Below are 24216 nucleotides of genomic sequence, written 5' to 3' on the forward strand. Positions count from 1 at the left end.
CAACAAAAATTGAAGGTGGTACGATCTTTGGATAGAGTGATTTATGCTCTCAAAACTTCAGTAATAAAATAATAAAATAATAAAATAGAGAGAATCTTTACTCAGAGAATCCCATTACACCACATGCACGCCTTGCTCCACCACATAGTGAAGCTTTACAACAAAGATTAATATAATATTTGGTTTAAATGGAATGAAGGGGAAGGGAAGAGATCTTTTTAAACTTATGTTGTTTGGTTAAATTAAAAATTAAAAGTGTTAGAAAAGATGACTTAACTAAGAAACGGGTAGTGAATTGGATTTTACAAAATTCTTTTTAAGTTTTTAGGACAAAAACTTTTCTAAAAATTTTCCAATGAATCAAATGGTGGATTTTTGAGCCTGTGTGAGATGTTATACTGAAAGTTCTTGCTAATGTGAGTTTAGAATCTAATTACTCTACATGTAATGATTATGAATTATATAACACATATTACTTGTAACACTTTTTAAATTTGATGTCTCAACGACTTCACTTCACATAACTTGTTAATTATAAAATTTTATCGGTCAGAGCCCTTTAAGTAGCCCTTTTGATGTGTTCGATCGTTTCTAAGATCAACAATTGTCTTCACAATCTCACCCAAGACTTTACAGCATGTTTTTTGTCTTCACTAGCACGCTTTTTGAAAAACTTTTCAAATAGTCACTCATCTCTAAATTATTTCAAGTCAAGCACCTTTAACTTTGAAGTTCTTTTATGATGAACTATTAAAAAATAAATGCATCTTATTGATATAAATATAAATTAATTCTTTTAAGTGATGTTCAACTATACAATATTGCACTTGTACAAATCTTTTTATCTTTCTCATTTTAGTATATCCAGGTTGTTACATTACTCAACATGATATCATATTAGCAAGAATAAAAACAATTGAAAGAATGAGAGAAATTATTCATTATCTTTGTTACTAAGTAAAGTTAAACTCATCATTTATAGGCAAATAATACAATATTTATTTGGTAGACATACCTATTAAATATTCTTTGGTGTCACAAGTGTAAAATTCCTCTAATAAATCTACTCTTAATTGGATAAGTAAAATCATAAATCAAATTAACTATTACATGAATAGTGATACTTAATCTAAAAATCTCTAATATGTCATTGATTCTACTCGATGGTCATGGAAATATCATTCCTATATACTATTTTTATTATTAAAAATAATAATCTAACATTTTTAAAATATGTATATAATCATCAAAAAAGAATAGGACTATTTTTTTTTTGCTGTATTTAGTAATTGGACTCTCAATCGTGGCAACTTAATTAGATTCATCCGAATATTTTAAATTTCAAAATTAGCCCCTAAAACTCGAGTGTACCAAAAAATAAGAAAAGAAAAAATTCAAACCGATCATATCCAAATTATAAAATTTGATTACTTTTTTTATAAAAAAAATAATATACTTTGCAAAAATAACTCACTTGATCCATCTTTATGAAGTGAATCGTTTCATTTCAATTTTTTTAAAATAATAATCTATATATAAATAAAATATGAATAATCAAATTATTCCAAACTAATCTAATTTATAAAATAAAATAATTAAAAATATCTAGTTTTTTTAAAAATCAAATTGATCCACAATATAAAAAATATTCAACTAACTAATATCCATTAGTTTGATTCAATTTTGGAACTTTCAAAACTCTGATCCATGATCAGTCCTAACACACAAATCACACAAAAATCACAAGGAAAAAAATAAAATATAGTCCCAGTTGGTATACATCCACTCTTTAAGCATTCAACCTTAAATTCTTATGAAAGACACGAGCAAATTCCTCGAAAATGCTAAACACAAACCAAATTGCGAGTACAAATGTGTAAACGGGGTCATAATAAACATGGTGTGGAGAAAGAAAATATTTACATACAAATGATACAAGAATACAGTGAATTATCTAGTTTTTCTCAATCCACAAAAAACCACTGAAAAGACGGTGGGTTTTATTTGTTGATCACTGTCGTAGAACCATTAGCTGGCCTTGAAGACTTCTTCCCCTCAATGTCCATCTCTTTTACACCATCACTCAGCGAAGATGATTCACATTTCTCCGCCTTACAAGGTTCAGAATTATTATCCTCGTCACTTTCATCCTCAATAGGAGAACCCTTCTGTCGCATCTCTTTCACTTTAAGAAATTCATCATAGTGGGCCTTTCTGTGCTCTTTAAAACTTAAACTCCTATCTGTTTCAGAATCTGACGGTATGTACCCAATCCAGGAAAAGTTAGGATCGGTTAGAAAAAGAATAGGCAATCTATCAATACAACAGCAAACAAATTCACAAAATTACTCGTGATAAAAATGGCAAAAAAGAAGTTTCGTGATCATCAAAATGGAATAACTTCCTTCCACGAGAGAGAAATGACAAGATTCCAATACCTTCCTGTTCCCCATCAAATAGATCTGAACTCATTATCACACAGTTTACTGAAATTTGAAACAATATAATGATGAACACAATAGCAGCAGTCTCCACAGGTCAGACATTTTGCCCATGCCCACACCACACAAGTACTTATCAAGATTTGGAAGAACATTCTTAGCTATATATAAATTAATTAGCTATTGGTCACCACCACCAATGAAAAAAGAAATGGACTTTTCAGATCCAACAGAGTGAATAATAGGCAGGAGAAATAATTACTGCTGTGTTGTTGTGTCCCAAATTATCAAGATAGAACTGCCTCGTTAACATAGAAGCAACTCTAATGATGTGTTTGGATGGGGAATTTATATAGGGTAATTCATTTATTTGAAAATTTCAAATTCTTTGATGTGAAATGCTTTGTTTGGATGAGGAATTTACAAAGAATTTGAAATCCAAACATTTGTGAAATTCCTTAAAATAGTAGAATTTCAAATTCTCCCAAAAATGGGAGAATTTGAAATTTCTCATATTTGTTTTTCTTATTTCACCTATATATTTTATCTTATCTCTTCATTCTTTTAATTATTGGATATTCAAAATTATTTTTAAAATTATTAAATATTACCTAATATTAATTTTTAAAAGTATTAAATATTTTAAAATGGATTAATATTTATTTTTATAAAATTTAATTTAAAAATCTCAACAAATAAATATTTTTAAAATCAATTTTACTATGGTGGAATCAAATTATCATATTTAACCTAACAATTTAAAATTTAAGAAATTTGAATTGACTCATCCAAACAAAATATTTTAATGATAGAAATTCAAAATCAAAGTAATTCAAATACCAAGAATTTAAAATTCTTTGAATTCATAAAATTCTTCATCTAAACACACTATAAAAGTTGTCTTCCGCAACAATAAAGTTAATCCATTTTCAGCTAATATACAATATTACAATATGGTCCTTGAAAATGACAACATGTATTGCTTTGGTTCCAGAAAGTTGTGATGCATACAAAATAGTCCTTTGGAAGGTGAATTTGTTTGCAAAGTCTTAGAATTTGGTCTTAGGATCTAACTCAACAAAACCATCTAGTAAGATAAAAATTGCCCAAGTTTTAGAAGATTTATTTTAGCTATATCTCTAATCGAAGTGAGACTAAATCCCCATCCTTGAGGCTGCAATTAAGGCAATCCACAAAGAGGATACAACCAAGGCAGGCTAGGGGTAAATTAAGGCAGGCTAGGAGTGAATTAAGGCATATTATCAGAATTTGGTCTTAGGGTCTAACTCACCACACCTGTACAAAATTGGCTTGTTAGGTGAAAATTGTCCCAGCTTTATAAGCTCTACTTTAGTTATATCTCTAATTGATGTGAGGCTAAAAAGTCACCCTTTTGTTGCAATTAATGCAATCCCCAAATTAGTCCTTTGGAAGATGAATTTGTTTGCCGGTTCTTACAATTTAGTCTTAGAGCCTAACTCAATTCTATAAAATTGATTTGTAAAGAGAGGATTAACCAAGTTTTATAACCTTTATTTTAGTCATATCTCTAATTGATGCAAGACTAAACCACCACCCTTGAAGCTGCAAATAAAGCAGCCCCCAAAGAGGCTGCAACTAAGGTGGGCTAGAGGTGACTGCAACTAAGGCAACATTCCAACACTCCCCCTTGCGCTCAAAGCTACTAGCCTGAAGTGTGAGAAATGCGAGTAATCCAATAATGGATCTAGGATAAACTCTAATATCATTTTAAAATTTGGTCTTAAGGCCTAACTTAACCCGACAAAACCTAACATGTATGATGAAGATTGTCCAAGCTTTATAGCTCTATTTTAGCCATAACTAGTCAATGTGAGACTAAACCACCACCCTTAAAACTGCAATTACGGCGGCGAAAGAGACTGCAACTAAGGTGGGCTAGGGGTGACTGCAATTGGCTCTCCAACACAGGTTAATAACTTGTTAGCAAGTTTACACTTTTGGAGAACAATTTATAATTTTATATAAACATACACTTTCAGCAACCAAAGCAACAAAAGTTGTCACCTTCCAGAACAAAATGATATATTACCTCGCCCATTTTCTATATGTTCATGTACATATATAATTCTTTGTTGAGAAGAAATATTAGGAGACTTCGCAGCAGTTACAACTAACAAGTGACTTTCAATTCTTGTTTATGATGCTAAAACAACACTGAAATCTTGAGTAATGTCAACCAAATCCATTTCTAGCTATTTCATTATATCGGTCAGGACCCATGATTCCATTATTATTTTTAGAATATTGGATTTGAGTCTAACTCAACCCTACAAAATCGGTTTGTAAGATAAGGGTTGCTCTCCATTTATATACTATTTAATTGTTTAATCTCCAATCGATGTGGAACTTGGGTTTTTTCCAATACATCCCCCCACAACCAACACTATTGGACTTGATACGTGGATAAATGGTAGGTGAATAAATGGTAGGTGACCCTTTTTAATGATCTAAAATTGGCGGAACTTGAGTTTTTCTCAATACACCTCCTCACGCCCATAGTGCATGTTTCAATGGTGGGTGGCCCATTTAGAATGGATCTAGATAGCTTTGATACCATCTTAAAATAATGAATTTAAGCCTAACTCAACCCTACAAAACCAACTTGTAAATTGAGGGTTGTTCTCCACTTATATACTATTTAATTGCCTAATCTCTAGTTGATGTGGGACTTGGGTTTTTCCCAATAATTATCTATGCAAGAATGCCAAAATACATGTCCGATTAGAAGTAAAATACTTGATTTCTCCACCTTATAATCACTACATGCCAAAATGCATCAATTAAGGAAATATTACATGATTATTCAAAGATTGCAATTATTTGGACTAGAAATCAATCATTAAAATCAAAATTCTCGTAAAGGAGAAGCACAAGCACCCATTAAGACTAATGATCATAATAAAAGCAATAGATGACATGATCTATGTGAAAAACAGTAAATGAATGTCAAATTATAGTACAATACCATCATCATCTTGCTCCATTGCTTCTGGCTCATCTTCAGATGATGTCCAACCACCAGATTGTCCAGTGCCTCTTCTGCTACTGGAGGCTACATCATTAAGAGCATTCCATATTGCTTCAGCTTGCGTTGTGTGATTTCCATCGTCAATACATGCATCAAAACTTCCACGTACAGGGGATAGAGAACCTAAAAAATAGGATATTTCAGAAGAATAGTTGCTGCATATATAATGTCTTTTAAACCATAGAAAAATAGCAGGCACGGGAATAAAACATCAAATTGAGCACCTCCTCATACCATATCAACAGAGCTAGAGTAGTATATGTTCCACATTTACAACCCAAATCATGTTTTCTTCAAAATGAAGCCCAGCTAAATGTATGAATTTAGCTAAAAAAAATGAAACTTTAAATTCAAAAATACTGAATACATTTAAATACCCAGTAGTAGTACAAGAAGAATAAAAAAGCACTATTATAGTTAAAAATAGTAAATACCTCTTAAATAAAATCAGGAAATTATTTTTATAAATAGCAATATACCCATACATGCAGACTTAATTAATTGAAACATATAGTTTAAATGATGTTTACATACTGTCATCATCAATCATAGGATGATATGGAGTCTTAGGCTCAGTAATTTTCTGCCTCACAGGTTTGTTTGCCTCAATTTCTCCAATATTAGCCTCATCCCACCTTACACGTCCCCTACTACATAGTACCAAAAGCAAAATTCTTAACATTAAAAATGGGTAATATGATGAGCTTGAAAGTAGGACAGTATACAAATAAAAGATCATTGGAATACTTCAAAAATATATATTCCACCAGTACATAAAGAGTGAAGTACCAATATTCCATTAGCCATTTCCATGTTTCAATCAACAAGCACACGTTCACTCAGCAAGCAACACAATGTTCATTTAAAATTTCAAGTCTGATCCAAAAGAATTCTAAGAAATTAAAAACCTGTTTCATCTGTAGGATATACTTTCCCTAATCAATCACCTATGATCAGATATAACAGGTAATGGGATTCGCATGTATTTTTTCAGTGGCTGGCACTTACGAACTTTTCAGGAGCTTATGTTGATGAGAGGTCCTATGTACAATTGAATTTCCTTCCTTCAAAGGCACTCAATTTTGCGTCATACTTTTGGCCCTAGTTTTTATTGTCATAAGCCTCCACCTAATAGTTTAAGCCTTTGAGCTGAGTTATCGGCCTATCCATAATTATGCCGTCAAGACTCAAGAGTTAGTTTCCCACAATCCCATTACATGTTTTATAATGAAGTTTAATTTCAGGACAAGGTGAAAAGGCCCAGTTCTTTGAATGCACTTCAAGCCCAAGGACCCTATGCAATTGAGGAAGGGGGTGGTAAAAACATTAAACTATTCCTGAGCATCCACCTAATAAACTTAAAAATTTTAAGAGAGCTGATTCTTCACATCTACATGTTATCAATTGTGGAAAATGGTGGAAAGTCAGCTATCGGATATATCATATAGCAGATAGAATCCTGGGAAAATAGTGGAATTCACATAGCAGTTAAAATATATGATACATATCAATTATATATGTATAAAATATGAAGTTTTATTATGCAAAAATAAAATAAAATGCATAAAAATAGACATAATATCAACTCAAAAGTTCAATTGGACAGAGACATGCTGAAGGCTGGAGATGACAAGAAGATGCAGGAGAAGGTGAACAAATGCTGGCGTAGTGGAGTTGTTAGGCAACCCCTGTTAGTATTTAGTCACAATAGGATAGTCGTTACCTATCTGTTAGTTATATTACTGAGTTGGTTAGTTATGTCAGATAGACTGGTTAAGCCATGTTGCCATCCATACAAATAAGAAAAAGGGTGTTGAGAGGGAAGGAGATCTGGTCATTTTGCAAGAGGATTGGGGCCAATTGCCCATGAGAGGTGCAGACCCTTGAAGTTCAGTGTGTTAAACAGTTTTCTTCCTGCAATTTTTTAGTCCTTGTATTATTCTTTACCCATTCCTTACAAAGTTTTTCCTTGATCCTTAAGTGAAGCTGCGAACAAAGGTTCACATATGGTAGAAACAAGTTTTACATGAGTGGGGGGAATGGGACACTAGGGATGAGTGGGAAAAAAGTCACATGCAGCACCACATCCATCTCTCAAAACCTTGATGCCGTGATGCATGCTGCAACCACAACACTCATAACAACTGCAATAGCGGTTTTAGCGGAAGGTGCACTGCAACAGAGTCACAAGTGTGATCTGAGAAATTCTCCAAAGATCATCTCCCTAATATTGACAAACTCTATGAAAAGGACAATTACCCACAAAAACATGCTACAACCTAATATAGTCTACCTTCTTAAGCACAAAAATACAGGAACTTTGAACCTTTGACTTTGTTTTAATAATGTGCAGATTTTGAAACATAGGTTGTCTGTTTCCAAGAGCCTATATTCACCAATAAATTTGAAAAATATTCAACTCATTAGAAATTACAATTATCCTTTTGAAACTTTCATGGTTAAATTATCCCAGGGGAAAAGATTCCGCGTTTTATCTCACTATAGTATAGGATATGCAATAAGCAGGACCATTCAGTTTCACTCAGATTAAGAATTTTCTTGTAAAAAATTATACAAGTAAACTAATAAAAAGAAGACTTTTGTTTGCATTACTTCATTTTGGAAGACAGATTAGTTCTTCAAACACCAAAAGTATGCAAGGCAATCCTGAAGTCGCTTGATCAACTGGGAAAAAATAAGAGGCTGATGCAGTAAGTTATTGAGCTTCAATAACAAAAATTGTTAGGAGAAATAAAGAAAAGCAAAAAATCTAAGCAAACACCATCAGAATGTCAAAAAAACTAAAAATACATATAATAAATTGAGAGAAATATTAGTGAACTAGGAATTTGATGAAAAAGCATGGGAAAATACACTCCAAAACGAATCTAAACAAGAATGCTTGCATTCTCAACAAACATTCATACTTAATCAAAGTGAAATGCTTCAAGTGTATATCATGATATGCAATACAAAGTTTTGATTGATTACAACATCAACAAGATTACACATAAGAGCACAAGCTCTAGGGATTTAAAATATAATAATATGAGAAAATTAGAATATCCAATTGCTTGATGCAAAGAATAAAACTGAACTCTGAAGCTGAAAGGTAATGGAGTCATGAGAGTTGAGAAATCCACTTAAAAGCCCTGCTATAGAAAAGTATTATTGTATCCTTGTTTCAAAAATTCCATATGGTTCTGCTAGATCATTCATATTACATGATAAGTAGAGGAATATGCTCCTTTCCACAATTCTATACATTGTCTAGCGTATGTTCCTTAGTATGTGTAACAAAGTTGAAAATCTTTTAAATTAACAGATTTGACTATCATAGCATCATCAATTAAAAGGAAACAGACAGTCAAACCCTAAACCTTGAGGATATTAAACACGTAAAAAGCCCCTTGAAGTCTTGAACGCAAACCTACATACAACCAAATTTAACACGGAAATACAAAATACAACCATAAATAAACATCAAGCAATTTCACTACGCAGTAAAAAAAAAAATGCAAAGCACGAGAAATTCAAAATTCATATTAGGTGAAGAAGAACTTTGAAAACAACAAGTCCAAAACCACTACTCTGGTGAATTTCATAACCAAATTGAAAATTCACAAATTAAAGCGATAAGAGTTCATTGTCGAAACACCGATTAACATTTTCATTGTTGATCGAATCCTCTATGGGAATATTTGAGGGAAACGAATCCCAGCCAAACAAAACCTTAAAACTCTCATTCGAAAACTCTGTTTGAAACTATTCAAGTTGGGAGCGAGCATCGGAGTTTCCAACAGCCAACGACAGAAAACGAAAATCCATTTTCTCGGGAAACAAGCAGCGAGTGAAAGAGAGAAAGAAAACGAAGTGAGGAAAAGGAGAGTGGTACCTTTGAAAGGAATTGCAGCGTTAAGCTGCGAGCTGCTGTTGCAAAATGCTTTTAACAAAACCGTGTTTTCTATTCTAGCATCGAATATTTTTCATTTTTTCCACGTTCAAATTATCTTCCTATATTGCCCCTTAATGTTTTTCAGAATTACAATATCACACCCTTTCTCATCATTACTTGCCTTCAAAGGAGCGTGTGATACACGCAAAAATTTTCTTGCCCAACTAAGCTTTTTATCATAAGGCTTGGGAATTGGGATACCCATATCAACTCGGTGCTCATTGGATTCTCATTTGTATGGAAAACAATGTATAGTAGCATAAATTATGAAAATAATAGTTTTTAAGAATAATTATAGTCCCCTTCAAAAAAAAGAATAATTATAGTCTATTTAATCGATCTTAATTGTTGTTGAAAATGTTTGTGAGTTTTTACAAAATTAAATAAATTAATTACTTAAAATAACGTGACGTTTTTATACATTAAAAGTTAAAACTTAATTTTTTTAATTTGATACTGTTGGTTTTTCACTCTCCTAGATTAGGAATAATTTTGTGAAAAGGTTTTGTAAAAGTTATTCAAAAAATATTATTTTTTAAATGACACATTAAATATAGAAAACTAACATTCTTAATTTTAAGAAAAATAAATTTTTTTCGTATATTAAATTCCTCTTAAGAATTAAAATGTCTGTAAGTATAATTATTTTTTTTTTTGTAATTATTATTTTAATTTTGATAATTTTATCAAATTTATCTTGTAATTTTTATAACTAAACTTTTTTCTTTAATTTTTATATTCTTGTTGCTTATTTTCTTTTAATCTTTATAACTTTATAAAATTCATTTTGTAATATTTATAAAAATAAATTACATGCATGAAAAAAGTAAAAATAATACATATAAAGATTAAAATAAAAAAAATTAACCATAAAAATAAGTTTATCTTTTAAAATAATTTTTTTATAATTTTATTAATTTTATCTTTTAATGATTAAATTAATGAAATTATAAAAATTAAATTTTGTTTTGATTTTAAATTCTACTACTATATTTTCCCATTAATTTTTTATAATAAGTATTAAATTATTTCTAAATTATTAAAATATCTACATTTTTAATTAAATAGTAAGAGAATTTAGGAATGTAAACAGGACAGATTAGATGAATCTTTTATCTGATCTGATTAAAATTAATGAATTGGGTTAATTAATTAATTTATTTATTTATTTATTTATTAAATTGAACTCAGCCAAACTCGATCACAAACGAGTTAAAATGAGTTGGATCAATCGAATTAACATAATTAAATTTATTTTTTTATAAAAATTTAAATATTTTATAATTGATGTAAATAATTTGATATCTTATTATAAATGCAATGCTATCAACTCATAAAACAAATAATGATACAAATTTAATTTTAAAATAAATTTATTGATTTATTATATTATTATCAACTCAAACAATTAACATTAATACAAAATAAAAGTTAAAATAAATATACTATATTATTACGATGTTATCAACTTAAAAGCACAAAATATGTTACTAATCAAGTGATAAAAAATATTGTCCTAAATAAATGATCATCCAAAAATTAACTAATTATTATTCTTTTATATTTTTATTTCGTTGAGTTAGATGAGTCAAAAATACAAATTTATTATCTAACTCGTGCAATATCAAATTTGGATCGGATTTGATTTAAATACTAAAAAAATTTGATACAAATTTATTGTATCAGTTTGAATTCAAGATATTACATCATTTTTAACATAAGGAACTCACTTACAAATAACTATTTAAATTATCTAATAATTTTATATATTTATATAAGGACAATTTTTTATTTTTATTTAAGTATTATTTTTAACAATTTTAACGTTTTAAATAATAAAGGATGCAAAAGAAAATTGATGCGTAAATTTTATCTTATAACTGTTTTTAATTAACAATAATTATATATTATCTCATTAAATGAGTAAACATAAATACGAAGTTATTTTTTACTACTACTAGTATTAATAAAATAAATAAATAAATAAATATTTTATACTAATAATATAATATAATTAAAAAAAAACTCAAAACAAATGCAAGTTTGGTCAACTCTTGCTAACATATAAAGACAGGATATTTTGAGAAAAAAGATATTTTGAGATACATTGACTTTCTTAAATCAGCATAAGCAACTTCATAAGAATCTTTAAAATAAAAATGATTTTTTATCTCTCAAAAAAATATTGAAATCGAACACAGATGCACCCTCTGACGTCTAACCCTCTCTGCAAAGAGGCATCTTATCTTTTATAAAGGTCAAAACCAAAGCCTAAGATTAAGAAAGCTCAAAGCCTCAAGCACTGGTTGATTCATATGTGGATTTGCACTCACACATTGTGCTATCTACCTACCGATGCAAACCACATAGCAAAACGCTTAAACGGTTAAAGGGGAAACTTGAAGTGCCAACGGGTAAGTGGTGGAGTTTGTTTGTTACTTTGTTTGTGTGATTTGCAAATTAGTTGAATGATTGGATCCCCCATCACCTCACAAGGTATTTTTACTCTGTTGCCTTACTTCATTCTATATGGAGCTTCTTCCTCATTGACTTTGGAAAATATGTCTCCAATCATTCTAAAATGGTCTCAATCCCCAAAATTTTATATCTTATTGGAAATGAGAAGTGTAAATAAATTTGTTTTGTATTTCACTTCTAAAAGGGTCTCTTCCATTAGATCCTATTATTACCAGTTGTTAACTTCTTATCAATTTTTGTTGACAATATCTTTTGAAACTGTGAGCTGTAAATTTATGATATTTTTGTTTGCTTTTGTCAGATCAGGAGTGTGTGGTTGAAGGAAAAGGGGCATAGGGGAATTTGAAGTTGAATATGCAGAGTGGCGTAGATAGAAAAGAGAACATGGACAGGCTCAGTGACTTGCCTGACTTTGTTTTGCTCAATATAATGAAATTTATGAGCATGAAACATGCTGTTCAAACTTGTGTTTTGTCTAAAAGATGGAAGGAACTATGGAAGCTTGTGACAAATTTAGCATTGAATTCTTCAGACTTTACCAACCTTGTCCATTTTAGCAAATTTGTATCTTGGGTTCTGTCAAATCGGGATGGCTCCATTTCTCTGCATAGTCTAGATTTGAGGCGTAAGGGCTGCATTGATCATGAATTACTGGATAGGATCATTGAACATGCTGTGTCACATAATATTCAGCAGTTGACAATTGTGGTTAACTTAAATGTTAAACTTGGTTTTAAGCTGCTCCCTAGTATCTTTTCTTGTAAATCTTTGACATTTCTTAAGCTTTCCATTTGGGCTGTTCCTTGGATGACAGAACTTCCAAGTTCCCTGCAGTTGCCAGCATTGAAAAGCTTGCATCTTGAGCATGCCACTTTCACTGCGAGTGACAGTGACTGTGCTGAGCCCTTTTCAGCTTGCCACAAATTGAATACTTTGGTTCTTGACCGTTGTAACCTGCATCATGGTGCAAAATTCCTCTGCATATGTAATTTCAACCTTTCTAGTTTGTCTATAGGTAGTACCATCCAAGAGGCACCTTACAAATTTGTGCTTTCTACTCCAAATCTTAGGTCTCTCACTGTTATGCGTGATCCTATTTATCAACTCTCTACATGCAATCTTTCTTTTCTGGAACAAGTAAATATTGACATTGAAGCTTATTTTCATACTCATTTTGAGAGGACACATTTAGCCCTTATAAGTTTGCTGCAAGTGCTGGCTGATTATGTAAAGATAATGATACTCTCTTCGAGTACACTTAAGATTCTAAATGTGAGTTGCTTTATTTTGTTTTCTCCTATTTTGCTTTTCATGTTACTTACAATATGTCCCTTTATGTCAAAAATCTCTAAATTCTAATTCACTCTCATTGTGTAGGGTCTCTCTGCTTCTGGTTCAATGATAACCCAAATTCCTTGCTTTGTTCAATTGAAGTCATTGAAATTGAAAATGAAATCTTCGTCAAATATATCAGATGAGGAAGTTAGCAGGGCAGTGGAGTACTTACTTCAAAAATCTCCTTTGGCCAAAATTGATGTTTTAAATTGCTGAGAGAAATATGCACACTGAACTCTTTAGGTAGTGAGTTTTACTTGTGTTCAATAACTTGCTTCAATTTTTTGTTACCTTCTCTTCGCGATAGTTGCTTAGTTAGTCCCTTCTCAGTTCTCAGAGTGACAGCAAATCATAGGTTGCTATATTGTGAGCTCCTTGTTTATCCCCTTGTATTCTTGTTTTTTGGTTATTTGGCTTTGGCTGATGACAATTTTTACGGAACTATTACTGTGGGGAACAGTCTGTATGCTACATAATATTTCTTACTCTTATATCTCTAATATATTTCCTGTTTACCTTATACTAGGACCAGGGAAAAATAATTGCCTGTATTGTTTTATATTTAAATAATTTTTTGGGGATTGAGACAAATGTTTAACTTACATTGAATATTGGCTGATTAGAGGTAATAATGAAATGAGGCTGCATCAGGAAACAAGGTTTTTGTTTTGGGTGCTTTTTAAATTACAACCAATATATCTAGTGGTCTTGAGTTTAAGTTCTGGATATGTAGTTGTGTTAAATATTTAGAGAGTTTATTGTCCATTGTAATTTTACCCCACCCGAACAGGATTGCTTCTTGTGAAAGATACTTGTAATCTATACCAAAAAATTACAATCAATATTATTTAGTTGTCGTTTATTTGAACTGTATTTGAAAGCTTTTTTGCTATATTTATGGTAAATTTTGATCATCCTTGAAGAACAAAAATGCTGGAGGAAAAAAGCAGAAGGCCACATAATAGAGTGATGAATCTGAAGTTTATTTGTTTGCTGGTGTTATATTCTGCATTATTGTCAAGTTTTAATTAATGAAAATGGATCAGATAGCGGTTTTCTGTGTTAAGGCTAAGAATGATTTTTGGACTCTGTTCAATTTCGCATCTGACTATTTTAGGTTCAGTTTCAAGGCAGATATAGATACAATTATTTTGGAAGGCATTTCAGTAAGATTTGGAAGAAGTTTTTCAAATATAGAAAAGAAATCAAGGAAACTATTGGATTTAATATGACATAATAAAGTCCTTACAGTTTCATGGATTATTTATCGCGATTTCTTTTTAGAAAGTTGGTAATGGAGTAGAATAACATGCAGTGGGATAAGCTTGGTTGTTTGCTTGATTGTTTCTTTTAGTAATAAAGTCAGATTCACCTATGACCAGTAGCAAGTGGATGAATTTGAATTTAAGCTTTTAGGTGGTGTTTTATTTGTTGCCTATTGTGATTTTTAGCTTATATGTTTTCACTAAATTTTGGAAGTATCTCCTTATTTCCACTTTGTTTTCACTTTCAGGATTTTGGGAAGCAAATGGTGTAAATAACAAAAAATTGTTTTCACCATTTCCCTTCCAAGACTTCTGAAAGAAATATTTTCATTTTATATTTGACAGTGTTGAATACGTTCCCTGTTTAGAGGATATTGATGCTAAAAATTTAAAAAGCTGAAATTTGATGTTTCGAAATTCAAACCGTGGAAGAGAATTTACCTAGTTTCTCAGGCTCAGTGGATTTTAAGTTCATTTTTTGATTTTATTGCTCTCTGAATTTTGTCTTGATTATCATACCATGTTGTAACTGAAAAAATACTTTGGACAGTCCATCAGATTCAGAGATACCATTCGAGGCATAATTATTTAGAGTTGTTACTATTTTTGTTACATAATGAATTTAGACTACCGCATGGTATAGTGCATTGTATTAAACTGATACTTTGAGCAGAAAAAAAAGGGAGCGGGGGAGGAGAATCTCACGCTATGATTTTAGTCATGGCATGAATCATAATTCCATGTCAATTTACAGTTTATTCTTAAAATCTTCCAAGTTTTATGCCAACACATTCTGACTAGGCACCGGCAGATAGCAAATATTTGTATCGAATAGTACGGCCTCTATTTCTCCTTTTCGAATGTAAATAGAAGAGCCAAAATCCTTTATAATTTGCTGCTTCCTTGTAGTTAATATTTATGTCTTGAGGAGGGGTTGTGTGGTAGTGGTACTAGGCTTATGGAAATTTTTTGTATCATGCCCCTACCCATGTTTTGGATGTAGCTGAATTACTAGACAATGGAGTTGTTGTATGAACTCATGTCAATTAATAGTTGAGTAACTGAGTTACTATATGCAAGTGATAACTTTTTTAATATGTGGGTGTGTTTATTAAGGAAATGTTAGTGATGATGGATGAGTTTGTTTAATAGTGTGTTTGATACGCAGATAAGTAAAACATAGTTAGGGTTCATTTGATTCGTAAAAATTGTAGTACTAAACTATAAATATAATTGTTTCACGATTGATTTACAAGAGAATCATGAGACAAGGAAAAAAAATTTTGAATAATGACAAAAGAAAACATTTTGTTCCAAGTTCAAAAATACTCCTTATTACATGATATTATACGAACACTATCCCGGCTATTATCATCATTGTCCAACAACATCACTATTATCTACTATCTCTCTTATTGTCCATCACTATCGTTGTAACATACCATTATCATCGTCATTCATCACCACTATGTCCTTATCATTGTCTTTGTTGCTACCACCATAACTATTCTCATGATAGTTCTTGTTGTCGTACAATTATTGTCACAAATCATCATAACAAACCTATCAATGTTATTGTCGTCATCACAATTCTTTCTACTCTCGTCTTTCTTACGATAATAATAATTCATTATCATAATTAATAGTAAAAAGAATATTGTTATATATTTAACATTATTTTATTTGTATTGTTCATTATTCGCTAAACAATGTACAAAATAAAAAGTTGTTTAGTAACTTAGTATTTGTCTTGTGTTATTCTCCGTATCTTGTATCTTTATGCATATCAAACTTACTCCAAGAACAATATAGGATACATGTTTTCTGTCAATTGTTTAAAAGGCAACAAGCTACACAAGCAAAATAATATGAAATTTATTGTATCATCCTTCTTAAAAATTAGTTATTTTTAATAAAATTAAGCTTAATTATTTTAATATGATAATGATTGTGGTGTAACAATGACCATAGTAATAATAATAGTGATAATGTATATGATGGTGGTAGTGGCGACAATAATGTTGATCGTCAATGATTGTAGCATCAACAATGATACTAGTTGGTTGATTGTAGTAATGATAACAATAGTGGTAGTAGTAAAAGTGACAATGATGATGTGTCAAATTACAAGTAAATGGTCATTGTCAAACTATAAATATCAAACTTATAAGAATTGTGTGCTTAATTTTACAATTACCATAATTAAATTGAAATTAAATAGAAAAAATTAATTGAGCATTTTGTTTTTGAATAAGCTAAAACAAATTTTATTAAAATTAATTGAGTATTGATTCAAAGGAAGAAAGTTAAGAGTAAATTTAAATTTAATGCCAATGATTAAAAATTACAAAATTTCAATAATAAGAAAAATTTAAAGGTTCATGTGATGACTTCTAATTAATCTAATTTTGTATATTCTAATTCTCTTATTGATTATCTTTGAAGGTGAATTAATTAAAATGACATTTTTCCCTTTCAAAATATGAAGATATATCTAATTAATATTCAATTAAGCCTATCAAAAAAAATTTGTTAATTCATTGAGTATTCGAAGGATTAAACTTCCTGTCGTATTTTAATGCCTAAGTCTTTTTCATGTGATTCCAAAAATTTAAGTTTGTTTTTCGATTCTTCCTTAATTGTCCAAAATTATGAAGAAAAAAAATAGAGGTTTATTATTTTGTACAGACAAATTCAATAAAAAAAATAAAATAAGAAGAACCAAGAAAAATATAAAATTATATCAATTAAACATCAATAATTATCAAAGGCTAGGCTTCAATCCTGAAATAAGATTATTATTCCTTGACACGTCTAGAAAGACTTTAAAAAAAATAGTCATAGTGTACATTAAATCAGTTCAATGAGAATCAAGTAAAATTTATCCCAATTTGTTTTTCAGCCACTTATCTATTCAAAACGAAAGCCATTTAGGGAGAAATTCAGTTGCGCAATTTCTTTCTTGGATGATTGGAGAATCATCTGAATCCCCAGATCACAAAGGTATAACGCCCCTTTCCTTTACTCCAATTTTTTTTTTCTTGTTTTCAGGGGAATTTTCAATAATTTCCCGAATTTTCCATTAGATGCTAAGATTATTTTCGATCAAAGGAAAATCTGTAGGGTTTCTCAATTCTCTAACGATTTTTAGATCACGCATCGATGGGAGAAGTAAGGAACAGTGAAGATTGTAGGGACAGGCTGAGCGAGTTGCCTGATTGTGTTCTGCTTCATATAATGAAATTTTTGGACACAAAACATGCGGTTCGAACAAATGTGTTGTCTAAACAATGGAACAACGTTTGGAAATGTCTCACTAGTTTGTCTTTCAGGCACAGCCACTTTAACACGGTCACCAATTACAACAAATTTGTGTCTTGGGTTCTGTCTAATCGAGATGGTTCCATTTCCCTACATGATCTGAGTTTTATGGCCAGTGGTTCCACTGCGCCCAAACTCATGACCAATGTCATGGAACATGTCATGTTGCATAACATCCTGCATTTAACAATCTATATACATTTAAACAATTCCAGAGTAATTGAGCACTACTCTGTCCCTTCTGTTTTCTCATGTCCCTCTTTGACATTTCTTAGGCTTTGCATTAATTCTTATGACCATGCTTTGGAACTCCCAAAATCTCTGCATCTGCCAGCATTAAAAACATTGTATCTCACCAATGTCAATTTCACTGCACAAGACAATGATTGCGCTGAGCCCTTTTCAACATGTAACATGTTGAGTAGGTTGGTCCTCAAGGGTTGTTCTTTGGGCAATGATGCAAAAGTCCTCTGCATATCTAATTCTAGCCTTTCCAGTTTGAAGCTGAAAATCTTTGGAGAAGAAAAGTACGAAATCGCGCTTTCTACTCCAAATCTTACATCTCTCACTGTCACAAGTTGTTTGAGTAGTCACAGACTCTCCTTCATGTGCAATCTTTCATTTCTTGAAGAAGTGAAAATTGACATCAGTTTTGGTATGTATTACTCGGTCATTGTGAGTTGGCTGCAGCTGCTCACTAATGTGAAGATATTGACTCTCTCTTCATATATCCTTCAGATGATGTTGAAAGTAAGTTACTTTAGTTTGTTTTCTCCTCTTTTTTATGTTCATAATAATGCTCATATGGCGTTTGCATTCTTATTTCAATAGTTTTGGATATATTTATCCATCTTGCATTTCACAATATCCACTAAAATGTCTCCAATTCACTCTAATTGTGTAGATTCTATCAAATCTTGCTACAATGAAAAATCAACCTCCTTGCTTTGCTAGACTGGAGACACTGAAGGTGAAAATAGAACCTGGCAGAAAAATAGACGAGGAAGAGTTAAACAGGATAGTAGAGTACTTAAGACCTGTTTGGGTAAACTTCTCCAGAAGCACTTCTCGGAAAAAAAAAATGAAAGAAAAATGAAATAAATTTTTCATAAACTAAAATTAGTTTGTGTATAAACTAATTTGTAGAACCTCTCTTCTATTAGCTTCTCTAAAATTTTATATAACTTATGCATAAGTTAGCTTATTTCACTTTTTTCCTAATTTTTTCTTAGAAGTGTTTCTGAAATAGTTTACCCAAACAAATTCTTATTGCAAAACTCTCAACTGATCAGAGTCAATGTTAATTGAAACTATATCCGTATTCCATGCTTAACTATTTAGGTAAATATTTTTACAACTTACTGAATTTTAATTCATTTTATATTTTGCTTTCGTACTGATTCTCTCTTGCAACAATTTATAGGGTGTTATACTTTGTTTTCAATGTTTCCAGGGTTTATTCTAGATGTTTTCCTTTTTTAGCTTGGACAGATGATTTTTATTTTAAAATCCATCACTGTGGGGAATGTGTCTGAAACATACATCTTTTTTTTTTTTTTTTTATTCTTTTGATGTGGTTAGTAAAACTCGAGCTTAAATTAAATTCTTTAGGTGGATATGTTTTACTAATTATTAATTTTTACCTCATTTTATGATTGCCTTCCTGCCTGACATTCTCTTATAGCAAATTATAGATTGCTATATATTGTGAATGCCTTGTTAATACTTACTGTTATACATGCTTTTTATTTAACCTTGACAAATGGAAAAATTTAAATTCAAGAAACTAGCACTGTGGGAAACCGTGTGACCAAAATCTAGTAGTAATATTAATCAAGAAATACATTCTTGATGATGCAGAAACAACACAGTGACAGTACATTGTTTAAAGAACACTGTTAGCAGAGAAAATAGGATCAAATAATGACATTATCGGAGGATGGTATCGTTTTTGTGAGTAAAATAGAAAAGAAAGAAATAGCATTGGAAAAACAAGAATTAGAATACAAACAAAAACAAAGGTGGGTCATGGTAAATCAACAAGATAAATTGTTTATAATATGGCAGAGAGCATATAACAAAGGAATGAGACTCTGCCTTTGATGAACAGAGTATGATATGTGGGTCAGAGAAGAATCGAGTACATGCATTTGTGATTTTTTTACTCCAAGAGAGTTTTAATGAATATAACATTGAAAGGGAGATCAGGTACATGAACAAATCCAAGAGAGATAAGATTCGACAATGAAGAAGGGAATAAAAACATTCATGAAATGACAACCAGAATAAAAATGTAGTTAATTTAGAATCTGGTAAGTCCCAAGATAGTGGTAAATTCCTAATCATTTGCCTACTAACTGAAAATATCTGTACAACTCTCTCTCTCTCTCTCTTTCTCACATTTTTTATCTTCACAAATATTTTTTTCTCTCTTTTGCTTTATTGCAATCAATGACTCACCTCATTTTATGCATTTGTAAGTAGCAAATGACTCACCTCATTTGAAATATTTCTGTAAATTTCCTTAGGTTTGGCATGTCTAAAATGAAAGGAACATTGGGGAATTTGAAGTTGAAGACAGGGATGCAATGTGACCAAGATAGACTAAGGACAAGAATTGGATCGATGACACCCGATTTTGTTTTGCTCCACGTAATGGAATTTATTAACATGTTTTTCAAATTTATCTTGTTTACTAGATGGAAGGAATTTTGGAAATGTCTCATTAATCTTGTATTGAATTTTTTATTTATGTGTTATAAACTTAACCCATTTCGGCATATTTTTATGCTTGAAAAGCTTGCATCTGTAACATAGCATGTTAATTTTATTGCAAGTGCTGCTGAGCCCTTATCAACATTTCAGATGTGTTACAAAATATAGAGATGTGGTATTTCAAAAGTCACGAGTTTCAACGACTAAAGAGTATGTATTTCATATAGAAGCAATAAATTATCGACTCGCGCGTACGAGGATGAGTCTTGTCACTTGTGGGCTTGTTAAGCAAATCTAGCGATTTGTCCCCTCTTGTGTGTGATAGTTTCTAAATGGCCGTATATTTGAGCTCAGCTATTGACGATAACATGATGTTAAATACATCGGCTCTTGACCGTTGTAATTTACTTCATGATGCAAAATTCTTCTCACCATAAGTAGTATCATTCAAGAAGGAACTTGCAAAATTGTTCTTTCTCCTACAAATCTTGAATGTCTTGTTGTGATGGGTCATCTTATTCATCAACTCTTGTCATGCAATCTTATCTTTTATAAGTATATAGAATTTATTTAAATACAAGTCACAAGTGTTTTTAGAAACTTCTCTACTTAAAATAAAAATATATATATATATTTTTAATAAAAGAAGTTTTCAAAAGTATTTTTAAGTTTGTATTTAAACAGACTCATAGTCCTTAAAGTTATTTTGATAAAAATTGCAAGTAAACAAATTTAGTCTAAATAATATTTCAAATGATCGTTAATTAAAGACAACGGTACTTCCTTTGAGAGTAACTGTAATTTGTTTTCTTTTTTTATTTTAGTATTGCTCATAAAATGTCTCATATGTCATTTCTTGTCAATACTCAACTCTTACTTCTCATGTTATCCTCTGAAAGTATGCTTTTAATTCACTCTCATTGTATGGGTTTTCACTTAGAGCATGTTTATTTCATAGATTAAAATACCATTCCTAGGAATGTAAGCTTGGAAATGTAGAGTTCTTAAGTTTGTTTCAAGTTTTAAAAATATACTTTTAGGTATTGTTTATTCTTGAGAAAGTAGTTATTTTATGTTTTAAGTCATTTTGATTCACATTGAGGGATGAGAAAGTTATATTTATGAGAATGTGAGTAGTTATTTTTTAACTTAATTATAACCTTCATTTTAACTTTATTTTTTTTATTTTAATTATTTTAAAATTAAATTTTTATGTTTAAATTTAACGAAACAGTTTTATGAAATATTTTCAAGAATTTTATTCATTGTTATATAATTTTTGGCAACATGATTCCTAAAGATATAATATCATTATGTGAAATAAATACCCTTTAGTATATTTTAAAATATATATATTATATTAATTTTGTCCTATAAGAATGATGTATCAAATTATCTTGGATTAATATAAAATTTTGTATATATGATCTAAGAATAAGGAACTTTCAATCTAATGGTATGTTTTAAAAATTCACATCTAATTAAAAGTTATTGAATAGTATAATAGTTGATAAAAGTTACACCAATGTCATTTGAACAAAACTTATAATTCTTAATTATTAAAAAAACTTGATATTAATTTTAAATTAATATAATTGTGTATTTATACATTTAATTTTTATTTGACATTTGTTGTAGAAGATTAACATGACCACGTGTTTTCTTACGAGTGTGTTTAAAAAAGTTGCTGAAAAATGATTATAAATTATAAATTTATAATTTTGTAATAACAATTTATTTTTTAAAGAAAAAAGTAATTTTTGTTTGGTTTGTGCCTATGTTTATCCTTATGCTTTTTATATGTTGTTATGAATGAGATGTATTCTCATTCCCTATGTTTATATTGTTTGTATTTGGGATAAACACCATTTGTAGGAATAGAGCATGTACAAGATGATGAGTTTGATGAAGGAGAATTATAAAGAAGGGTGTTACTTTGATAGTATGACATCGAAGCTAAGTTTTAGGATTAATAGTAGTTCAGTAGTTGAACTTCTATTTTAAGTGTGTTTTATTACCAAAACTTTATTGATTTAAGATGTTGTTCTTATTTCTTTTGAAACAACGCTTTATATGTTTTGTTTTAAATGATGAATAAAGATATAAGCCCTTTTACAAGATTCTAGGTGGAGAGTTATTATAAGTTGTTTTTATTTCTCAAAATTTTTGTTATACTTATTTATTAAATCTTTTGGGGTAGAAGGATGTCATAATCCTGGTTGTTCATATGGACTTCATGAACCCTCAAGGTTCCTAAGAGTTCATCCAATGTAAGAGTTTTAAGGTCACGAGCTTCTAAAATGGCAGTGACTTTTGGTTCCTAGATCTTTAGAAGGCAATCCAAGACTAGAGATTGTTTTGAACTTTAGAGAACTCAATTCATAGGAACATTACTAAAGATAATCGATTATTTTGAGTAAAAATTCAATACCTCGATTTTTCAAGTCATATCTTTTAAATCAATGTTAAAACCTCACTGTTATCATCAATCATCAATCTGAATGAATAATTAAAAGCTAAGTAAAGATTTAACACTTAATTTATACACAAAACAACACATGCAACAAAGTAAAACCAAACATCAAATTATAATTTGCACTCTTATCTTTTAAGAGACTCTATACTACATATTTGTAATCATCAAAACTCATCACATATATAAGTTCTTTATCTTGAGCTTGATCAATACTATCTACTTCAAACTTAGCAAAGGCCAACATGCAACATATGATTCAAGAATTATACATCATAAACAACATAAAATTGATCCATAAACAACAGACAACCATTCCAAGGATCATCAACTTCACATAAAAGCACGTTAAAACACCAAAATTCAAGCAACTCAAAATCTCTTTTGAAATAATCAAAATCAACCAACGCATGATGAATCAACACAGCAAACAAGTCATACAACTTAAATACCCATCAATTACAAATTTTCCTTACCTCTAGTCGATTAACCGAGAAGAGGAGAAGAAGAAGAAGAAGACTCCATATGACTCCAACTCAAGATTCTTACTTCAAGTAGCTCAATCTCCAAATAATCACCTTGGGTCAAATGTAGGAAAGAAAGAAGAAAGGATTTTTTTAGTAGAAAAGAGGGAGAAGTAAGCTTTTAGGTTCCAAAAACCTTCTCTCTAACTTCTCTCTAGTTTTTCTTAAAACATGAACTTATGATGTTTGTGTCTTAAGAAAAACCTTATATATCCCTCTTTAAGATGAATCAACTTAATTCTTATTTAGGCTAACTCAGAGATAATTTAACTCTTAATGTCTCTCAATCCCACCCCTCCCCCCCCTCCAAAATTCTAAAATACAGTAATAAGAACAAGCAACCATTTATTTCAATTATAGTGCCTGGTATATGGAACAATTGGAATAATTTACATAAGCTTTATCTAGCATTTATATATAGTTTGTCATTTGATTTACTGGTAGCCTTATTCATCTGTTTAAAAGAGGGCCCAAGGCCCGGAGCCATACGGGCTACGGCATTCGTTTCACTATTAATTAATGAGCGATTATTAATACTTTTTTTTTTCTTCAAATTTCTTTCATCTATTATTTTAAAAAAAAAAACAAATCAATTAACTCATTTCATTCATAATCTGATCAACAATACATGAATGGACA

At 30.4% G+C, this 24216-nt stretch overlaps 3 protein-coding genes across 14 annotated transcripts; 2 read left to right on the forward strand and 1 right to left on the reverse strand.

Annotated features, from left to right (window-relative positions):
* Positions 1 to 1729: 1729 nt before the first annotated feature.
* Positions 1730 to 9531, reverse strand: LOC109790515 (protein phosphatase inhibitor 2). Of its 8 annotated transcripts, none has more exons than XM_020349689.3 (5): positions 9407 to 9531; positions 8125 to 8196; positions 6046 to 6158; positions 5449 to 5634; positions 1730 to 2254 (listed from the first exon to the last, which is right to left on the reverse strand). In XM_020349689.3, the coding sequence occupies exons 2-5, from the start codon at positions 8127 to 8129 to the stop codon at positions 2001 to 2003; spliced, it is 558 nt and encodes a 185-aa protein (XP_020205278.1). In that variant the 5' UTR covers positions 8130 to 8196; positions 9407 to 9531; the 3' UTR covers positions 1730 to 2000. The 8 variants fall into 8 exon arrangements, with proteins under 8 accessions (XP_020205278.1, XP_020205274.1, XP_029125518.1 ...); XM_020349685.3 differs by having other exon boundaries at positions 6046 to 6161; positions 9407 to 9530; XM_029269685.2 differs by lacking the exon at positions 9407 to 9531 and adding an exon at positions 9244 to 9371.
* A 2099-nt stretch (positions 9532 to 11630) lies between these two features.
* On the forward strand, positions 11631 to 13799 carry LOC109790518 (F-box protein At1g60400). Of its 3 annotated transcripts, none has more exons than XM_020349696.3 (3): positions 11631 to 11962; positions 12246 to 13216; positions 13322 to 13799. In XM_020349696.3, the coding sequence occupies exons 2-3, from the start codon at positions 12299 to 12301 to the stop codon at positions 13493 to 13495; spliced, it is 1092 nt and encodes a 363-aa protein (XP_020205285.1). In that variant the 5' UTR covers positions 11631 to 11962; positions 12246 to 12298; the 3' UTR covers positions 13496 to 13799. The 3 variants fall into 3 exon arrangements, with proteins under 3 accessions (XP_020205285.1, XP_020205286.1, XP_020205284.1); XM_020349697.3 differs by having other exon boundaries at positions 11631 to 11880; positions 12251 to 13216; XM_020349695.2 differs by having other exon boundaries at positions 11632 to 11880.
* Positions 13800 to 17332: 3533 nt separating this feature from the next.
* On the forward strand, positions 17333 to 20724 carry LOC109790522 (putative F-box/FBD/LRR-repeat protein At1g78760). 3 transcript variants are annotated; one of them, XM_083075348.1, is made up of 4 exons: positions 17333 to 17547; positions 17696 to 18615; positions 18770 to 18910; positions 20394 to 20724. In XM_083075348.1, the coding sequence occupies exons 1-4, from the start codon at positions 17511 to 17513 to the stop codon at positions 20406 to 20408; spliced, it is 1113 nt and encodes a 370-aa protein (XP_082931474.1). In that variant the 5' UTR covers positions 17333 to 17510; the 3' UTR covers positions 20409 to 20724. The 3 variants fall into 3 exon arrangements, 1 of the variants encoding a protein (XP_082931474.1); XR_014434096.1 differs by having other exon boundaries at positions 17336 to 17547; positions 18770 to 19206; XR_014434098.1 differs by having other exon boundaries at positions 17337 to 17547; positions 17656 to 18615; positions 18770 to 19206.
* The last annotated feature ends 3492 nt before the right edge of the window (positions 20725 to 24216 follow it).

This window comes from Cajanus cajan, chromosome 1 (genome assembly GCF_000230855.2).
Source record: "Cajanus cajan strain Asha chromosome 1, NIPB_CcT2T_4, whole genome shotgun sequence".
NCBI classification, from domain to species: Eukaryota; Viridiplantae; Streptophyta; class Magnoliopsida; order Fabales; family Fabaceae; genus Cajanus; species Cajanus cajan.

Bases quoted from the DNA above. Each gene is read 5' to 3' on its own strand.
- LOC109790515 (XM_020349685.3), bottom strand. The intron at 5,635-6,045 runs GTATGTAAACAT...CCTATTTTTTAG, and splicing joins TCCTATGATTGATGATGACA to GTTCTCTATCCCCTGTACGT. The intron at 2,255-5,448 runs GTATTGTACTAT...ACATACCGTCAG, and splicing joins AATGGAGCAAGATGATGATG to ATTCTGAAACAGATAGGAGT.
- LOC109790518 (XM_020349696.3), top strand. From the start codon at position 12,299: ATGCAGAGTGGCGTAGATAGAAAAGAGAACATGGACAGGCTCAGTGAC. The intron at 13,217-13,321 runs GTGAGTTGCTTT...CTCATTGTGTAG, and splicing joins GTACACTTAAGATTCTAAAT to GGTCTCTCTGCTTCTGGTTC.
- LOC109790522 (XM_083075348.1), top strand. From the start codon at position 17,511: ATGATTGGAGAATCATCTGAATCCCCAGATCACAAAG. The intron at 17,548-17,695 runs GTATAACGCCCC...AACGATTTTTAG, and splicing joins TGAATCCCCAGATCACAAAG to ATCACGCATCGATGGGAGAA. The intron at 18,616-18,769 runs GTAAGTTACTTT...CTAATTGTGTAG, and splicing joins TCCTTCAGATGATGTTGAAA to ATTCTATCAAATCTTGCTAC.